Source organism: Prunus mume, linkage group LG7 (assembly GCF_029339155.1).
Source record: "Prunus mume cultivar Tortuosa linkage group LG7, ASM2933915v1, whole genome shotgun sequence".
Taxonomy (NCBI): Eukaryota; Viridiplantae; Streptophyta; class Magnoliopsida; order Rosales; family Rosaceae; genus Prunus; species Prunus mume.
In genome coordinates, this window is record NC_142704.1 from 11,274,434 (window position 1) to 11,294,929 (window position 20,496).

At 36.5% G+C, this 20,496-nt stretch overlaps 1 protein-coding gene and 1 pseudogene across 1 annotated transcript; one reads left to right on the forward strand and one right to left on the reverse strand.

Moving 5' to 3' along the window:
- Positions 1–3,431: 3,431 nt before the first annotated feature.
- LOC103332444 (putative cellulose synthase A catalytic subunit 3 [UDP-forming]) lies at positions 3,432–10,240 on the reverse strand. Its single transcript, XM_008235191.3, is given in 15 exon segments — positions 3,432–4,607; positions 4,719–4,951; positions 4,954–5,068; positions 5,150–5,346; positions 5,540–5,831; positions 5,926–6,138; positions 6,284–6,409; positions 6,488–6,625; positions 6,710–7,055; positions 7,135–7,401; positions 7,663–7,843; positions 7,958–8,066; positions 8,195–8,415; positions 8,565–8,751; positions 8,961–10,240. Coding segments are annotated over 15 exon segments (3,297 nt in total). The 5' UTR covers positions 9,048–10,240; the 3' UTR covers positions 3,432–4,022.
- A 1,173-nt stretch (positions 10,241–11,413) lies between these two features.
- On the forward strand, positions 11,414–11,839 carry LOC103332514 (uncharacterized; annotated as a pseudogene).
- Positions 11,840–20,496: the final 8,657 nt, after the last annotated feature.

Below are 20,496 nucleotides of genomic sequence, written 5' to 3' on the forward strand. Positions count from 1 at the left end.
AAATAAATTGTTAAAATTGGGTCGGGGTGTCACATATAAAAAGAATAATTATTTACTTTCTAAAATAACACATGACATATTTTGAGTAGAAGTATCACCAGCTAACGTGGCGATACCGTACTACTCTATAATTTCTCAAGGTTTAAGGGCACCTTGTAACTCCAAACACCTTGGGACTCTTCTTCAAATCCTAAAGGTTCGTCATAAATCACTATAGTTACATTTATTTTGATTTTATTTGCCAACCTTGTTTTTATTTTTTTTAACAAATTTTTTGAGGGGCTATGCACAGCTACAATGGGAATAGCATAAACACAACTATTTTATTTGAGGGGCACCTTGTATACTATGAATTTTAATTCGAAGATTTAAACAATCTATTTTTCAAGTCTTCATTCATAAATCTTCCTGCCAATAAAAAAATTAGACCAATTCATGGGCGGAACCACACTAAGGGCTACAGCCCAATGTGGTTTTTTAAGGAAAAAATATAAAAAGTCCAATTTTTTTTTTTAATAATAAATTTAGTTGGAGGGCAGCAATAAAAATACACATTAAAATAGGTTCACTTTCAGTTATGTTATTGAACATATTTTCATTTTGATCATATGTGTTTTTCAGTTGCATTTAATATGTATTTATTTTTTGTTTTTGATAAATAGCGATAGTATTTTATTGATAGGGTTATTGACCGAAATGGTCCTAACTATTGCTCCAATATCATTTTGGTCCATCAACTAAATTTTTCATTTCAATGGTCCTACAACTCTTCATTTGGTATCAAAACGATCATACCATCAAAGTTTGTCAATTTTATTGTTAAATTGAGGGTTAAAACTATCCATATAAACTAAAATATTAATAAAGTAAACCTTGAGTTCTCTGTTGTCCCCTTCCACCCCCTTCCCCAACCTCCCCTCTATTTTTTTTTCTCCTCCACTATAACATAATCAGCAACCAACACAACATGACTCTACCGTCTACGGTCCCATATGGCACCTCCTTAGCCACAACCTCACCTGGTGGGGTCTGCAAATGGGTTCTCAACATCCTAGGGGGGTGGCTTTTACAATACGCGTCAGAGTGGTCAAGCATTTGCAATACGCCACATTTTGCTTGCTGGTTTTGATGTGCTTTGGGGATAGCTTGGATGAAAACCATATCAAAGAAGTAGAGTGTGTTCAGCGTCCCTCTCTCTTGAGTTTTGGGCGATATCATTTCCTCAATTTTTTGCCCAAATTAAAATATTAGGGCTTGGGCTTGGGCTTGGGGCTGTGGGTTGCGGGTGGGGATGAGGTGGTCAGTCATGAGGGAGAAAAAGCATAGGGGTGTTTGGGGGGAGGTGAGAGGGGGGAGGTTGCGGATGCGAGGCACTGTTTTTGTATAAATATGGGTTTGTTTACTCTTTTAAAAAATTTGTTATTTTATTTTTATATTTATGTGATTTTAAATTTTTTAAATTAATTTAAACAATAGAGATTTTTATATATATATATATATATTAATTGTTAGGTCAATCTCATGGAAAAAAAAAAAGAGCCATGTGGCTAGTGAGATTCAATTTTTAAAAATTTTATAAGTTTTATAGCAGTTTCCTTTAATTTTTAATATATATTACTATTTTAATTCATAGAGACATTTTTACCCCTCAATTTAACAATAAAATTGACACACTTTTATAGTATGACCGTTTTGATACCAAATGAAGAGTTGAAGGACCATTGAAATGAAAAATTTAGTTGATGGACCAAAATGAACATAAACAAGTACAAAGCCACTATGGTGTTAAACCCTATTTGGTTTATGTTAAAGCTTATTGAAAATTAGTCTATGGAGCTATGAACTAACGTGGTTTATATGATTTAATGTTTACTTTTATTTCTAGAACAGACTATAGAAATTGTAAGTACCAAAAAAATAATCATTAAATTTTAAACTAATAACTTTAGCTACTATATCCGTTGAAAAATTTCTGGTTTCACCCTTAGACCAATTGAAAACCATTAAGGCATATGCCCGCCCCCACCACCCCATTTTTTGTACTTTGCTTTGCTTGTTTAATCGTTCTTTGTTTTGCTTGTTAGTTTAGTTGAGTCATAAAAAGGAAATCCATAAACATAGTCATAATTGGATTAGGTTAACTAATTAAAATCAATTTGATGTCTTCGTGGGAGATGTAAATGTAGAGAATGTAAAGGCAGAGATGTAAGGCCCAGTTTGGTGCCTAATTGAATTGGATTGGATAAGTACTAAATCTAAGGTATATATATATATTTTGGTCAATCAAAGTTCATTAAAACTCCAAAAATGGGAAGGAAACAAACAGAGAATATAAGGCCAAAATGCCAATGCAGAAACAAAGTACCACAAGCACAGGGAAGATTAAACCGAGAACCAGAACAGTCTGGTATAACAAATCTTCCCCACACAAAATCAAAACAAAATACAAAACCGAGTCACGGTCGCCACAAAGGGACCAAAGAACGCACCTACCGCACCAATATAGCCACAAAGGAGGGGATTCACATCCTCCACATAAGTCAACATAGTTGCACATAGAGACCCACGAATCTTACACCAAGAACAAAATTTCCCAAAAAAACAGAAACACATTAGCACAAGAACATTCCTCCAAGAGTCACTTCTACTTCACACCCGAGTCTACTTGTGCACCAAGAAAAAAACAACAACCAATCACAACACATGCATGGTATATACCAAACGATCAAAATCAAGGGAGAGGAGAGTATTGGTACAAGCACCAAAGCTAGAACCATAGCAAGAGCTCAATATACAATCCGATAATGACGCGACAAAGCGCTTAGAGAAGTAGTTGGTATATCCCAATAGAGAAACCAGATCTGGAAAAAGTAGAAGGCAAGAGTAGGAGGGGATGTTGTGGGAGAAGTAAATGTGGTTGAAGGGGGTGTTTGGCAAAGAAAGGAGGACACAAAATCGGCTTGAGACATATAATCTCAGCCTAGAGCACGAGGCCCAAGCAATCACCAGGAAAAGCAATCAACTCTCAAAGACAGCCACCAATTCTCAAAGACAGCTACCAACTCTCAGAGACAGCCACCAACACAGCCAAACAAGCTCAAATACAAAATAAGGCCAGCCCCACAAAAGAATCTAAGGCAGGGGAGGTTGAGAATTGGCAAAAACGAAGGAGACGAGGGGTGGGGGGTTGAGGGGAGGGAGAAGAGGGACAGACCTCCTCCTCCCCCAGTGGAAGCCTGCTGAGAAGAAAAGGGGGGCTCTAGGTTTTGCCCGGGTATATATTGAAGGAGGAAAATGAAGGTAGAGATAAATGAGTTTCCATGTTGGGGGCAATTAGGAGGAATTAGTAATAAGGTGTTGTTATCCTACTATTTTGTGGGAATTAGATAGGATAAGTTTTCTTCATGAGTAATCCATCTTCTACCTTGAACTTGACCAAAAGAAATTTCATTTCTTCCATAAACGTGCTTCAAATATAAGGAGTATCCAATCCAATACTAATTACCAAACGTGGCCTAAATGGATATCGACCCTATTATAAAGGGCAAACAATTAGCCCCAACATTTTGTATCATTCCACAAAATTGCTTTTATAGTTACAACTTGCATGCAGCACGGTGTGGTCTTGTTCTGGTTCAATAACCTACCTTATCTTTCCAGACACGATTTATGAACTGGATTCAATAAAGAATCGGAGGAACAATCTCCCACCACCACCCTATGAAGTTTACAGACAGCAGCCAGCCAGACACCATCTCGGATCAGAGTTGGACTTGATATTTAGAATTTCCCAAACCAAAACCAATAACCGAACACAAGAGAAGGGAAGGAGCTGTTCGAAAGAGATCGTGCCGTGCCGTGCCATACATGTATTTAATACAGCTTGCAGACCCGTCTCTCATTGAACACTGAACACTGATCACATTCATTCAAACGCACATAACAAAACTTTATAATTTGTTTGTATCATACGCCAGCCAGTTGCACAAGGATTGTATATGAATGGCACACAATATGTGGTGTTATTGGCAGTCCAATCCACATTCCTCCAGGACCGGGCCATCAGACTTGGCCAAGAATGGATCAACCCGAACCCATAAAAGGGAGAAGATGGAAGCCAGCAGTATTGACCACACAATAATGATTGTAGGAGTTCTGTTCTGCCTACCAAGCAGACCCTTGAGGAAAGGATAGAGGTGAACAATCACCCAGAAGGCAAAGAAGAGCTTACCAAACAGAGGCCCCCATGACTCATACCCATTGTTTATAGCATTGGAGACTCCAGCGACTACTCCTATCAAGTTTATTATGAGCAGTGTGGTTGGTGGGATGAGCAATGTCGTCCACTTAAATGCATAAAGCTCTGAGAAATCTGCGTCGTCCCCTGCTTTTGATGTCACAGTAAAGTTTGTATCAACACCAGCTAAAACCTTTAAAAGCCCTTGAAACACAGCAAACAAATGCGCTGACACCCCTCCAATCACCCAAAACTGCTCATTTCTCCACCACTCATCAATGCCAACGCCACTCCATCTCATTTCCAATATGCTTGTTGTAAAGATGCAAATGAAAAGAGACAGAAACCACAAGCTAGCAACATTGCTCAGCTGCAGTAAAAAATATAAGTTAATGTCTGAAAAATAATCTTAGATACCTATCATGTGCTAAGTAAGTCATAAAGTAGAGCAAGTCACTACACTCCATCAAATTTTATGTACCTCTGGAGTGATAAATTTGCCTGTTAGCAGACATACAGCAGGTAGAGTGCAATAAGCAAGAAGTGGAATGGATGTCCATGGATACACAGTAGCATTTATGTAAGACAGACGTTCCAACCACTTCAAACCCCCTCCATACCCGTACCAAAGAGGGCAATGCCTGCTCAAGAATATTTCGATTGATCCAAGGGCCCACCGAAGGACTTGGTGCAAACGATCAGACAGATTAATGGGGCAGACCCTTTAAATGCAGGCCTTGCAGGGATACAATATATGGATCGCCACCCATGGCAATGCATTTTAAAGCCTGTTAGGATATCCTCTGTAACTGAACCATATATCCAGCCAACCTGGATTGGAAGGAAAGTTTAATTGAGCAAGCAAAAAAATTATACCAAGATATAAGCACAGGAATGGGATCACCATCTTACCTCCTTTCCCCATTCAGTTTTATCTTCATAGCCACAGCTAATGACATGGATGGCTTCTTTAAGCAGAGATGCTGGGCTGGTGCTTTTCAGTGTCCCTCCATCCTCTAGCAAGGTGGATGCCACAAACACAGAAGACTGCCCAAACTTCTTTTCCAACTTCTCCTCAGACATCAGAGTCAAATTTTTAACTTCAACACCTGACAAGGACTTCTGAAGTCAAAAGGCAAACAAGTTTGCTGGGAAACAAGGAACAATTTGGTGTATTTACCATTTATAAAAAGACCTATCTCTACAAAGGTAGCAAACATACATCTACCTATCTCCATCACCTGCCTGGCATAAGTTAGGGCAGCTAGATTGAGACCAATTTTATGGAAGGCAAGGGTTTACCTTCAATGCCCTCTTCGATACCCTCCAGAGCACAGACAGGTGCCAGAGCCTCTGTATCTCCCTTCCTGGAATTCCTTTTCTTCATATCAGTCTTAGGTTTGTTGGCCTTCTTCTTCCTCTTTCCAGAACAAAAGCATCCACAACAGCACCATTTTGGCAAGCAGTTGCACGTCCTGGTTGGTGGCTTCTTTGTTTTTGGAGCATCATAACCATAGAGAGCCTGCCTTCTGAAGACACATCCAGTCCCGACGTAGATAGGCCCTTGGATCCCATCCAAGCCTTTCATGTTAATCTGTTATTGATGATGACTTACATGTTAAATTTGAAATAGAACACAAACAAATGGAAAAAGAAACAAAGATGTCTCACTGGATATAGAAGCATACATCGAAGAACACTGTATTTCGGTTGGCATATCGGTCATGCCTGTCGATACCATCAAATCTCTGTGGGAACTGGACATAGCACACTCTCTTTCCTACCAACGGATCCATCATGAAACACATTGACTCTCTAAGAGCTTTACTATTATTGATATAGTGATCACAATCCAAGTTCAACAAGTAAGGTGCATTCGTAAGAACAGCTGAGACTCTCACCTGTTTGACATACAAGATGACAAGAAAATGTAACTCCCAAAGGAAAAAGAAGAGAGAGACAACAAATACACAAAATTTATCAACCGCTAAGAATATGGATTTCCAAAGAACTCTCTCTCTCTCTCTCTTTTTCAATTTAACCTACCAAAGCATTCATTGCTCCAGCCTTTTTGTGGTGGTTAAACCCAGGTCTCTTTTCTCTAGAAACATATACCAGGCGTGGTAATTCTTTCCCATCTGTGTCATGTCCTCCACTTTGGCCAAGAAAAACCTAAGAAGGTGCATATAAACTGGTTTATGCCAAAATTTATATGTGTACAATACAACATCAAATTCTCATGTCACAAACCTGAATCATCCCAGGATGATCACGAACATTATTTCCAGGCCACGGAGTTCCATCTTGCATCGTCCATCCTTCTTCTGGAACCTTCTGAGCTTTAGCAACCAAAGCATTGATTCGAACTTTAAACTCTTCATATTCTCTCTGCAACAATAGTAAGCGGAATATTTACTAATATTTTCTGCAATAAGTAAGAAGGAAATATCAACTGGTAGTAACCCTCCCAACCTTCATTGCTCTCCGTTCCTTCACAAATGATGGAAGCACCTTATCTTTAAGATAATCTATCTTTTGTGCAAAATACCATTCAGGTGCCCGTGGTTCTATGCTAAACTTCTTACAGAAAGGGACCCACTTTTTAGCAAACTCAGATGTTTCAGACAGTGCCTCAAATGTCAGCATAGCAGCACCATCATCTGAAACATAACATGAGACCTTGTCAACAGGGTAGTCCACTGCAAGAATGGAAAGAACAGTGTTTGCAGTCACCAAAGGAGGCTCCTTCAACGGATCAACTGTACTGACATAAATATCAACTGGGCAAAGTTGTGAAGGCTGGCCTTCCTTCTCATACCTGAAAAATGGAGAATTAGCATGAACTGTAAATGCGCTCAAATGCAGACCAAAAGGAAAGTTGTATTCAGATTACTTGCCTCAGGGACAATCTGTCCAGATAAGTTTCCCTGTCAATGGGAAGCCACTTTGGGAACTGATCAAGAATCCATGAAACAGCAAACCAAATCTCACAAATTACTGAGATGAGCCACAATGCATATGCATCATTCACAGGATGCATGACCCGATAATGAAAGAAGAATCCAAGAGCAACAAGTCGAATCATGATGATCATTCGGTAAGGATTGATTTGGCTCGATGGAATTGGCAATTTTCTTGACAAGGGCTGTCTAGCCTCATCCATTCTGACCCATGAGTGACACAAATAATTTCCAGTGATCAGCAATCCTTGCATATTTCAAGCATTATGGTATAGGAAATGGGAATATTAATAACTAACTTTAGAGGAGAGAAATTGGGCTAATTTTAAATTTAAATCATATTAGCTCTCACTCTGTATTTGAATATGCATTCATTAGGGGCGTATGTAGAGAAAATTCCCTACAATGACTAAACACAATTCACAACCTCAGAAAAAGGGAGCAAAACGGCAGAGGAGCACTTACAGTGGTAGATCAGGGCCATTCCCATCCCCATCATAGTCCCAATCTTTGCCACCATTTTCATGTTTCATCATCTGTAATTTCTCTTGCTTTTGCTTCCAACTCTCCATCCTTTCCTTCCAAGCAACACTACCATAGCCATAAGCAGCGAGGTCTTTGGAAGGATCCATGGATCTGGCTTGTACTGCAAAAAGGATAGATGCCAAAAATTCAAGTTAACATAAAGAGGGCAGGTAGCTAAGAAGAATTGGATTTGGAGTATGTGAAGGAAGGCAAGACTGCTGAGTGAGATGGTTACCTGGAAAGGCAGGATCTGAGAAAGGAAGAGGGTGGATCCTTTTGCCTCTGGCAGTAGTTCCCATGAAAGAAGGGACCAAAGCATGTTGTTCAGGAGGGATATCATCAACCTGCGCCAACAACTCACAAGCATGATTAAAGCAACAAGCAAAGCATGGAAGAAGGAAAGTATGGAAACGATGAGTTAGGAAAGCAATCTTGTTCAATTGAGTGAGAATTGAATTGAATGTGAAAGTACCATTTGACCATTTGTAAGGAGGGGAAGTTGGGGCATGGGATGAAGGACTTGAGGGAAATCAGAGTCAGAGGCACGGCCATAGCTCATGTAGCCGTGAAGCATTGCGTCTGCAGCAAGCGCCTGCTGCATACCATGTCTGCTCCTTGTTGCATCAAAACTGAATTCGTGCTCCAAGTCATCCACACCATCTTCTTCTTCATCACCCTGCACCCTGGCACACCCTGGCACCCATAAAAACTCCAATATTATTAACTGATTGATTGCTATGAAATATTCAATTATATATTCAGTAGTAGTATTAAAATTTACAACAACTATGAGATAGTAGCAGTAGTAGTAGTAAATTAGTATAATTAGTTAGAGTGGTTACCCTTAAGACGTTTGAAGCGGGTCTTGCACTGAGGACAGACTTGGCTTCCCTCACAGCGCTCGTACTCATAGCAAGTGCGGCAAATGGGAAAGGCACACTCATTACAGGCCACGAACAGCTCCCCATCTGCAGTCAGGCCTACATCATCTCCACAAATCTGGCAAATCTGCCCCTGCAACGCTTTTGGCTACAAAACCAACACATCAACAGTTACACTAGATTCATTCATTCATTCATTCATTCCCAATTGATACACAGTCTATATTAATCAACTAATTAACAACACAAAGAGTAGCAGCCGCAGCAGCCACAAATTACCAACCAAAATGTAAACATAGATAATTAAGAAAGCAATGAAGAGTTGGAAGCAAGAGTTAGCAAATTAAAGAGCATTACAGCAGATTCCCCATCACGTTCAAGGGGGATGACGACAAGCTCATTCCGGTTGTGAGAGCCGGCGACTAAACCAGCACTCGCCTCCATTTCAGAATTCAGATAGCTAGAGATCGATCTCCCGTCTTATCCTTGTTTATTGTAGCTGCTAGCTACTCCCACATCTGCAACTATGCCCACCGACAGCGTTGCTACAATTTCTTTAGCTATCTCTCTCTCACACTCAGTTTGGAAATATCAAGGAAGATTTGCTGCTGCTGCTGCTGCTGCTCCTCTTCCTCCTCCTCTTCTGGCTTTTCCCTCTCTTATCATTCTTCGCTTCTCACTCATCTCGCTCAATTCGTTTAACTTCCCTTGCTCGGTAATTTTTGTTTTGGTTACCAAAACATATTAATATACGCCGATCAGCTCACAGATGATCAAGTACAAGCCATCTGTTTCCTTTTTAACTCAACTCACTCACACACATCAGAATTCAGATAAAAAAAACTAATAAATTAACTTAAACCTAATTACCACCTAACCCCAACTCAGAACAAGTCAAGTCAGAACTCAGTCACTCACTCTAGTTCTTCTAGTAGTGAAAACTTATTCCTGAGTTAACAACATTCTCTCTCTCTCATCCTTAATTTTCCCTCTTATTAAAAAAAGTCTTATCAATATCTCCGCCGACACAGCTGCTGCTGCTGCGTTATTATTACTCACAACTCGTACACTATTCTCTAACGGTAACGAAAACTGCTTAGTAATATTTACTCTGGGCCAATCAGCGATTCCCTCAGGGATCTTGCTGGCTGCTGTAACTGTAAATAATTGGACAGAAGAAGAAAACTGACGGCGGATAAGAAAAACAAGACAGAAAAAGATCACCATTAAAGACGAAAATACGCGAGCTGGATTGAGGATCTACGGATCTCCGGACTTCTGAATATGTAAAGATTGGAACCATCGATCTAACCAATGGCTGTTCCTAATTCTGATTAAAAAAATATCAACCACAACTCAACAACCTTCTTCATTGTTGTTTCTCTTTTATCTATTTCTTTATTAATTTACTTACACAAAGAAAAAAAAAATAGTAAAACCAGAGCAATAAACAAGAAACGTTGAATTATTAAAAAATGTTGACCAATAGTTTATCAATTCTTGTGAAAGTAATTAATAGTTATATAAAATAATGAAGAAAAAAAATTGAGGTGAAGATAAACAACTGGGCACATGTGGAATTAGGCTATCTGTATCTCGTCGTCCCCTGTCTCCTGTCCTGTCCGACCCACCACCACTCTCATATGTGTGTCTCTCTCTCTCTCTCTGCTACTGTAGATTTGGGGACTCCTTTTGACTTTGCTTTTATTTATTTTCCTTCCCTCTCCAACTCTACCTTTGACTCTCACTCTAAGTTACATATGCGATCACTGATTCACTGATCAATTTATCAAGCTTCCTAATTGTGTAACGCTCAACTATTGCTCATCTCAAACTAATTGGCCTCCATCATAATTCATAGACAAATCTTACAATATTTTATGTCTTTATCAATGTAGCTGCCCATTAACAGAACCAGCAAGTTCCTTCACTCGTTTATATGTCCTTTCCTGCCCCCTCCCACGAACCCTGATTGTTGCATCAAGTTTACAGTATCACTAACATAGACATAAATAATGTATTCATGGTTGGTAATGTTGTTCACTATGTAACAGCTCTCGGACTCCATCATTATTATATGAGCTTGTGTGCGATTCATGGTTGGGTAATGTTGGAGTGTTTATCAAAAACAGCAGAAATTTACCCCATACTTCCATAAATAATAGTTTTTATAAAAACTTTCAAAAATGTTTTCACCATAATTAACCAACATATCCAACCTCAAAACAACTAGCAAAGGCAGCCACGTCTTCTCCTTGTCGAAGGAAGACACTCTTCCAAGGTGCCGACACCGCCGAAGCTCCACGACTCTCTCAAACTCACTGAACCTAATCTCCATGACGCGTGTTCACAACGACATGCAAAGTCTCACATCGAAATTCTATATAAACCCCACTTTCACTTCCCTATAAATAGGAACAATACCCTAGTAAAAGGGGTAACTACTTTCTTATCTTTTCATTACTCCGCCAAAGTTACTACTCTTAGTTGACTTAAGATCGGAGAGCGCCAGACCACACCGGTGTCCAAACTTAACGATTGCTTCTCCTACTTTGTCTTTGCAGGCTAGCCCCTTACCGAAGGTCCACACCTTCTCCACTCTGAAGGCAAACCCTTTTCTCTAAGTTGACCCTCTCCGAAAAAGAGCATCAACAAAAAATAACCAAAAACTCAGTTAAATAGACTCAAATACCCTCAAAACTATATGAACCTAAGAAGGAAAACCCTATTAGATAAAAGTAGGTGAGTGACGCAGGGCAAAACTACACCCAACAAGAAAAGAAAAACAAACTAACGTCCTTTGATTTCAAAGTCTCTTCAACTAGAACCTCTGTCTGTGACGCGAAACCCATTGAATTTCGCAGCCATGGTGAGCACCAAAGTTCAGAGGATTATGACCCAACCCATTAATTTGATTTTCTGGTTCCTTCAAAAGTAAAGCTCACATTTAGATTTGGCTCTTGATTGAAGGCCGAATCATTGGTTTTGATGTGTACATGAATTTGGTTCTCTATGAAGCTGAAGAAGTGAGCATCAAGAAAAAACCAGAAAGAAATTGGGAAAGGAAACCTCATCTTAAGCAATATCGGATATTTTCAATTTTGCTATGGATTAATTTCAAAACTCTACTCTGGATTGCAATCCCTTTGTTTTTATTTGAACAAGTTTAGTTTTTTTGGAGCATTTCTTGATTTACAACATTGATGACAAATGGAGTACCTTTGTTGATTAAAAAAAAAAGGGCATGGGGTAGGGTAGTCGAGTGGAAGATCCTGGGGGAGCAGTTGGGGATGGGGCAAATGGCCAGTGAATTCTTGGGTGGGGAAGATGTTGCTGGGAGTTGGTTGTGGGTATGGATTGTGTGTGTGTGTGTGTGTGTGTGTGTGAGAGAGAGAGAGAGAGAGAGAGAGAGAGAGAGAGAGAGATTTGGGGTGGGGTGGTGGTTGTGACTTAGGGAATCGAGGCCTTGAGGTGGGAAAGTGGCTTGGCGTGGAGGTTGACAAGGTGGTGAGTTCTTGAAAGAAAGAAAGAAGGGAGAGAAAAGTGGTGGCAACTGGGGAAATTGGAAAAAATCTAGTATAGCCACGCGGCCATACTATTTATTTTTGAAAAATTTAGAGAAACCACGTATCGCCGCATGGCTATACTATTTTATTTTAAAAAACTTTACTACAGCCACGAACCTATACTATTTAAAAATAATTATAAAAAGGGACTCTCTGAGTTGCATTAGTTTATACTTTATAGATATTAATTTGGTATAGCCACGCGGATATACGAATAAAATACGTACATATATTATTCGGCAAAATTTTGTCAAATTACAACTAAAAAGTTCAGCCATTATATTATATTTTAATTTTTAATATATATTATTTTTATTCAATAATATGTGATAATTATGTGTATAATACATATTTTTGTGTGTACTATTGAAGATTTTGTTAAAAATAGGTGTATTAAAAAAAAATGAGAAAAACCTAGTATAGCCGAGCGGCTATTCTATTTCTTTAAAAAAAATTGGAAAAAACTGAGTATAGTCACCTGAATATATGATATTCTTTTTTATAAAAAACTTTAGTCGCACCTATACTATTTAATAAAAAAGAACTCCCTTGGTTGCATTAGTTTATACTTTATAGTCGCGCGGCTATATGAATAAAATACGTACATGTTTTGATCGGCAAAATTTTGTCAAATTACAATTTAAAAGTTCGGCCACTATATAATATTTAAATACAATTTATTTAAAATTTTCAATACATGTTATTTGTATTAAATAATATGTAATAATTATGTGTAAAATACGTGAATTTTGTATGTATTATTCAAGATTTTGTAAAAATAGGTGCATCAAAATAAATTGGAAAAAATGAGTATATCCGCTTGGCTGTACTATTTCTTTTTACAAAATTGGAAAAAACCGAGTATAGATGTGCGGCAATACTATTTCTTTTGAAAAATTAGAAAAACAGAGTATATCCGCTCGGCTATAGCATTTTTTTTTAAAAACTTTAGTATAGCCGCGAGCCTATACTATTTAATAAAATAATTATAAAAAAGGACTCTACTAGTTGAATTAGTTTATACTTTATAGATATTAATTTAGTATACATGTGCGACTATATGAATAAAATACAAACATGTTTTAATTGGCAAAATTTTGTCAAAGTACAACTTAAAAGTTCAGCTACTATATAATATTTTAATATAATTTATTTAAATTTTTTAATATATATTATTTGTATTCAATAATATGTGATAATTATGTGTATAATACCTGAATTTTTCGTGTATTATTGAAGATTTTGTTGAAAATAGGTGCATTAAAAAAATTGGAAAACCCGAGTATAGCCGGGAGGCTATACTATTTCTTTTCAAAAAAAAATAGAAAAAACCGAGTATAGCCGTCTTTTTTAAAAAATTGGAAAAACCGAGTATAGCCGGGCAACTATACTATTTCTTTTGAAAATAAAAAAAACCGAGAAAAAATTTTGTATAGCTGCGCCTATACTATTTAATAAAAAAAATTATTATAAAAAAGGGCTCTCCTAGTTGCATTAGTTTATACTTTATAGATATTAATTTGGTATACCCGCGTAGCTATACGAATAAAATACGTACATGTTTTATGTGGTAAAATTTTGTCAAATTACAACTTAAAAGTTCGACCACTATATAATATTTTAATATAATTTTTTAAATTTATTTAAATTTTTTTTCATATATATTATTTATATTCAATAATATATGATAATTATATGTATAACAAGTGAATTTTGTGTGTATTATTGAAGAATTTGTAACATTTTTTTTTAAAAAAAGTGTATTAAAAAATTGGAAAAAAAACCTAGTATAGTCGCTCATTTATACTATTTCTTTTTAAAAATTTGAAAAACTAGTTTAGCTGCGCGACTATATCATTTCTTTTAAAAAATTGGAAAAAATCAAGTATAATTGTGCATTCTCAAGTCTCGAACCCCAACCATAAACCTACTCTAGGGTTATGACTTGATTAGGCTTGGATATTCACATAACTTGACCTAGGGTTAGTACGACGTAACCGGACCTAACCCTAGTAGTTGAGTATGCCTTTTAGGGAAGTGTCCCCTTTTTAGGCGGCCACGACCCTCTTTTTGCCCAAACCAAGGTGCACTTTATGATAGGCAAAAGATGGAAAGGATCAGAATGAGGACGTCCTCCGCCACAAGCACTCTATCTATCGAGGGCATCATACCTAGAGTAGTTGCTAGATTATTGGCAGCGATGTCCACTTCTCCCTAGGCTCGTCACACATATTAACAAAAATATAAATTGTCCCTAGAGTATCATTGTTGCCTAGAACAATGGTCGCAACATCGACGCTCTCCCTGGCTATCTTTTCACTTTGATCACCATCACATCAAGCTGAAGAGGAACCGTGACTTACATGCTGAATTTCCAACTCCATAGAACCGAAGATTTTATTTTATGCCTTGAAACGACCAATCACATCCACTTTATTCTAGCGAGTTCTGTACGGAGATGATGCCGTATCAACCAAGTCAGTAACCTCAATACTAGGAGATCGGTCGGAGCAAGTCCCCAATTTCGTTGGATCACAAGGCAATCTGGGCCACCAATAGGCATCACCACGAGAATGGTGAACATAAGCAGCAGTACTAGAAGATTCCACGACAGTGTGCGACAGGCCTGCTAGCCAATAGGCCTACCTCGCAAGTTTATCTCCCCTTCCAGACCCAAATAAGCTGTTGTAAAGCGATTCAGTGCATCCGAGTGAGTTTTCCATTCTTTACTTCATGATTCTTCACACACTGACGAGTGGGATGCCCAATTACCCCACAAGCAAAACAATATTCTGGCAAATATTCATAATGAAATTCAATCACCTTCTCGCCCACCTCTGAGAAAGTAACCGGTGTTCTCCGAATCAAAGGGAGACTCACATCAAAACAGATTCGAAAACACAATCCTCACCATCCCGATTATCCACCTGGAATACCTCACCCAGAGTTTCACCGATAGCTTTTGCCACTTTCATTGTCATATAGAAACCAGGAACACCATGGGGCTGGACCCAAAATGTTCCATGGGTAAGCGGCATGGTATGGGGACTACCATGTTCCATGACTGACTTTAAGACGATAAGAGAACGCCTATAAGTCCACAGTTCCATATCAAGAACCCGCTTCAAATTACGTTCCAAAATAAAACAAACCCATAAATGATTTGTCTCAATTTCCTTAATCCGAACACCATCTGTACCCCACCATAGTCCAGAAAAGGTCTTAACAAAATTGGTCTCGATTAACCTCATGAAGGGAGAGAACATTGGCTTCCAAGCTATAAGTAAAACCAACAAAGTGATCAAACACATGAGAATCCGGAATCACAACCCCTCATTCTCGTGATAAGATAACGCCAGTTGTCTTCCAAAAGATAGCAAGCCCCGAACAGAGACAAAAACCCTTTGAAAACCACAGAGAAAAAACCAACTCCGATAAAACCCTAGAGAATTGGGAAAACCTTAGCCGCCGTAAACTCTCCTCGTAAGAGAACGAGAGAGCGACCCCCGAATGTGAAGGGGTTAAGATATTACTTAACTGCAAATATTCAACTAAACAAACTAATTTAGTATAAAAAGAAATAATAATAAAAAGTCCATAATAACATATATTAAATTAAAGAAGTTGGCCAAAAAACAAAAGAAAAGAAAAGAAAATCATTTATTTTTTTAAAAATAAAAAAATACAAGCAAAAACACCTCTCTTCGACGAACCTTCGTCGACAAAGATCTTTGCTAGCCAATATTTGCCATATTAGACCTCGCCCGATGAAATTTACCTATGCAAACAAAATATCATCGGGGCAAGTCTAATTCGGCAAAATGTTGATGGGATAGACCTGTACACACGAAATTTTGTTGCAAGAGATTTTTTATAAAATAAATATAAACTTAGCATCTTTAATAATTAGTTTTAATTATTATTTCTTTAATGGTTAATCAGTATTAAATATTTTAATTAACTTCAAAATTTATATTATAAATGGTTACTAATTTCTTAAATTTGTTTATTTACTAAAATATTTAAATATTAATTATTCACTAAGTAAATAATAATTAAAAATTAAGAACTCATTAAATTAATTAAAAAAATAGTATAGCCACTTAGCTATACTATTTCTTTTTTTAAAAATGGAAAAACCCAAGTATAGCCGCTCGGCTATATTATTTCTTAAAAAAAATTGGAAAAAAAAACTGTATATAGCCGAGGCGACCATACTATTTCTTTAATAAAAACTCTATAAACAGCGTATAGCCATGTGGCTATACGATTTCCTTTAAAAAATTGGAAAAAATGGTGTATATCTAGCAGCTATACTATTTCTTTTGAAAACATTAGAAAAACTGAGTATAGCAGACCGGCTATAGTATTTTTTAAGAAAACTTTAGTATAGCCACGAGCTTGTGTTATTTAATAAAAAAAATTATAAAAAAAGGACTCTCCTAGTTGCATTAATTTATACCTTATAGATATTAAATCGGTATACTCTCGTGGCTATACGAATAAAAATACGTACATGTTTTATTCGGCAAAATTTTGTCGAATTACAACTTAAAAGTTCAGCCACTATATAATATTTTAATACAATTTTTTTAAGTTTTTTAATATATACTATTTGCATTTATGTGATAATTATGTGTATAATACGTGAATTTTGTGTGTGTTATTGAAGAATTTGTAAAAACTAGGTGTATTAAAAATTTTGGAAAAACCGAGTATAACCCAGCAGCTATACTATTTATTTCAAAAAAATTGGAAAAAACCGAGTATAGCCAGTCGGCTATACTATTTCTTTTGAAAAATTAAAAAAACCGAGTATATGCTGCGGGCTATAGTATTTTTTTTATTTAAAAAAACTTTAATATAGTCATGCGCCTATACTATTTAATTTTAAAAATTATAAAAAAAGGACTCTCTTAGTTGTATTAGTTTATACTTTATAGATATTAATTTGGTACAGCTGTGCTGCTATACGAATAAAATACGTACATGTTTTATCCGGCAAAATTTTGTCAAATTACAACTTAAAAGTTCTACCACAACATAATATTTTAATACAATTTATTTAATATATATTATTTGTATTCAATAATATGTGATAATTATGTGTACAATGTGAATTTTTTGTGTATTATTGAAGATTTTGTAAAAAATAGTGTATTTAAAAAAATTCGAAAACCCAAGTATAGCCGGGCGGCTGTACAATTGCTTTTTCTTTGAAAAAAAGGTAAGAAACCCGAGTATAGTTGACCGGCTATACTATAAACTTTAGTATAGCCACATGCCTATACTATTTAATAAAAAACAAATATGACAAAGGACTCTCCTAATTGCATTAGTTTATACTTTATATATGTTAATTTGGTATAGCCATGTGGCTATAAGAATAAAATCTATACGTGTTTTATTCCGTAAAATTTTGTCGAATTACAACTTCAAAGTTCAGCCACTATATAATATTTCAGTATAATTTATTTAATTTTTTAGTATATATTATTTGTATTCAATAATATGTGATAATTACGAGTATAATACGTGAAGTTTGTGTGTATTATTGAAGATTTTGTAAAAAAATAGGTGTATTAAAAAAAATTGGAAAACCCAAGTATAGCCGTGCGGCTATACGATTTCTTTGATAAAAAATAAATTGGAAAAAATAGAGTATAGCCGCTCAACTATACTATTTCTTTTTGAAAAATGGGAAAAAACCGAGTATTGCCTCACGGCCATACTATTTCTTTTTAAAAATTGTAAAAAATTGTGTATAGCCAGGTGGCCATACAATTTCTGTAATAAAAATTCTAGTATAGCCGCGCGGCTATACCGTTTCCTTTAAAAAAAACATATATTATAAAAACCGAGTATAACTGGACGGCTATACTTTGTTTTCAAAAAATGGGAAAAAAACCGAGTATAGCCGCAGGGCTGGACTATTACTTTTGAAAAATTAGAAAAATTTAGTATCCTCGTTCTGCTTTGCTATTTCTTAAAAATAAAAATTATAAAAAAGGACTTTCCTAGTTGTATTAGTTTGTACTTTGTATATATTAATTTGGTATACCCGCAAGGAGATACAAATAAAATACATACATGTTTTATTCGATAAATTTTTTTCAAATTACAACTTAAAACTTTTGCCACTATATAATATTTTAATACAAGGTGATGGGCTAATTTACAACTTATAGATGGTCTGTCTTGGATTTGCCTTTGGCCATGTTCTGGAGGCTTCCTGAGATATTTTCTAAGTTGTTGGGCCACTTCCTAAGGTGATGAGCTAATTAGATGAGGCGTCAATTTACTGAGGTGATGGGCCACTTTTCTCTCTTTCATGTTTACCCACATATTTGCGTTCAAGAAATGGGCTCGAATTTCGAGGATCCCAAGCAACCCAAAACTTCCACTTCTTGGCTCATTCATGGGCCTTATGAATGCTCGTAACCATCCATATCACAACCCGCTCAGCAAGCCTGGGGCATTTGGGTGGCTTGGGCCCACTTAAGCTTGTAGCGTCTAGGTGCAAAATAAAGGTCCTTGGCATTGCATGTTGTTTGGCGTACTTGTGCTACAGTTTTATCTTATTGTAAAGGGTGGTCTAGTCAAAATGACATTTGACGGGATAATAAGCATGGGTACATAGAGCCGGTATATTTTACAAGGTCATTGCAACTCTTGGCATGACGGGTTACATATTTGCTTGGCGTGGCACGTGGACCATAACTCATGCGAGCGCGTACGACGAACTCTCGTGTACCCAAATCTGGTTTCTTCTAAGTAAGGTATCATGTTGGGTCGGGAATATATTTGGCCCCAGCCTTGGATTTTTTGGGTCTCAACAGCTCGCCATCTTCCGTTGTTTCAGATTGCACTCTCCCTCTCAAAGCATTGGTGATATTCTCTGAGCTTTGTCTACCTGTAAGTACAAACCCTAATCTCACATGCTTGTCCTATTTTATTTAATGATATTGCATTATGGGTTCTTAAGTACAAACCTAATTTGACATGCTTCTTAAATCAATTAATGATTTCGTTGTTTTAGTAGCTATGGGTTCTTAATATATGTTTTGGGAGCTATGAATCGGGAATGGAATCTGAAAAACCCATTTAGTGTTTGCATGCTTTTCATAATAACTCTCTGTTATGGATTTTTAATATATGTTTGGTTGGCTATGGGTTCTTGGAAAATAACTGGGAATTGGAGATTTATTTTTTGGGTTTTTGTAACCTACGACAACGGTCATTGGAGCAAACCATAGTTTATATTGTCGTTATACGTCAGTGGTCCTGTAACTACTGTCATATGAAATTTGTATTGCATTTTGACGAACAATTTTCTAGGTTTTGGTAGCCTAAAGACGGCGGTTGTTGGAGATACCGATGTCTGTATTACTATAACACGACGATCGTTTTGTAAATACCGTCTTTTGAAACTTGTATTACTTGCTTCTTCTTCTTTTTTAAATTATACTCTGCTATGTGAATACCATCGTCTGTCATTGCTTGTATTTTCACTTTATTATATATATGATTGTATAGTGTAGGAGATAGATAAGTCATGGATGCATGTGGATAGAAGATTGAAGGTATATAAGTTAGGGAAGTCCTACCTTATATCGAGTATAAGTTTTATTCTTTAAGTAACCATTTATATGTCTTGGAGAATACGGAGGAAGTCCTATCTTATATTGAGTATGAATTTTATTCTTTAAGTAGTCATTTTAAATTATTCCTTACATTTATCTTATATACAAGAGACCGTAATGCTTGAATTTTTCGTGTCATGTAGGGAACATATGATCCACATCAAGACCACTTATCCAAAATTTAAAAGAGAACAAAGTGGCTGCAAGATAAGCACAATAGCACTTCATTCAATGGCTACGCTTTAAGGTATATGTTATTGAATAACATATTGGACTTTTAGTTTTTTTTTTTTTCTATGTTAGATTGAATTAAGATATGATTAATTTGCAAGTTCAAAGTGAACTTAATGGGAAAGACAATAATGACGTATTATAAAATTTGAGGTGGCTAGAAGCTGGTCCAAGCATGGTAGTGCCATCATATAAGAGCTATCTTATTAAATATGTTAAATTTAACACAAAGGTACAAAATGATGTGTGAACTGTATAAAATAGTAGAGTTTATTTACTTACACATACTATGCAAGTTGATAGTACTAAGGATAGACAATTGGGTTTTTATGGTGTCATTCAAAAAATTTAGGACCTTGATTACCAAAAGTTTAGAATCCCAGTCTTCAAGTGTGATTGGATAGACAACATTTTGGGCCTTGTAGTTGACGAACTTGGATTTACCCTTGTAGA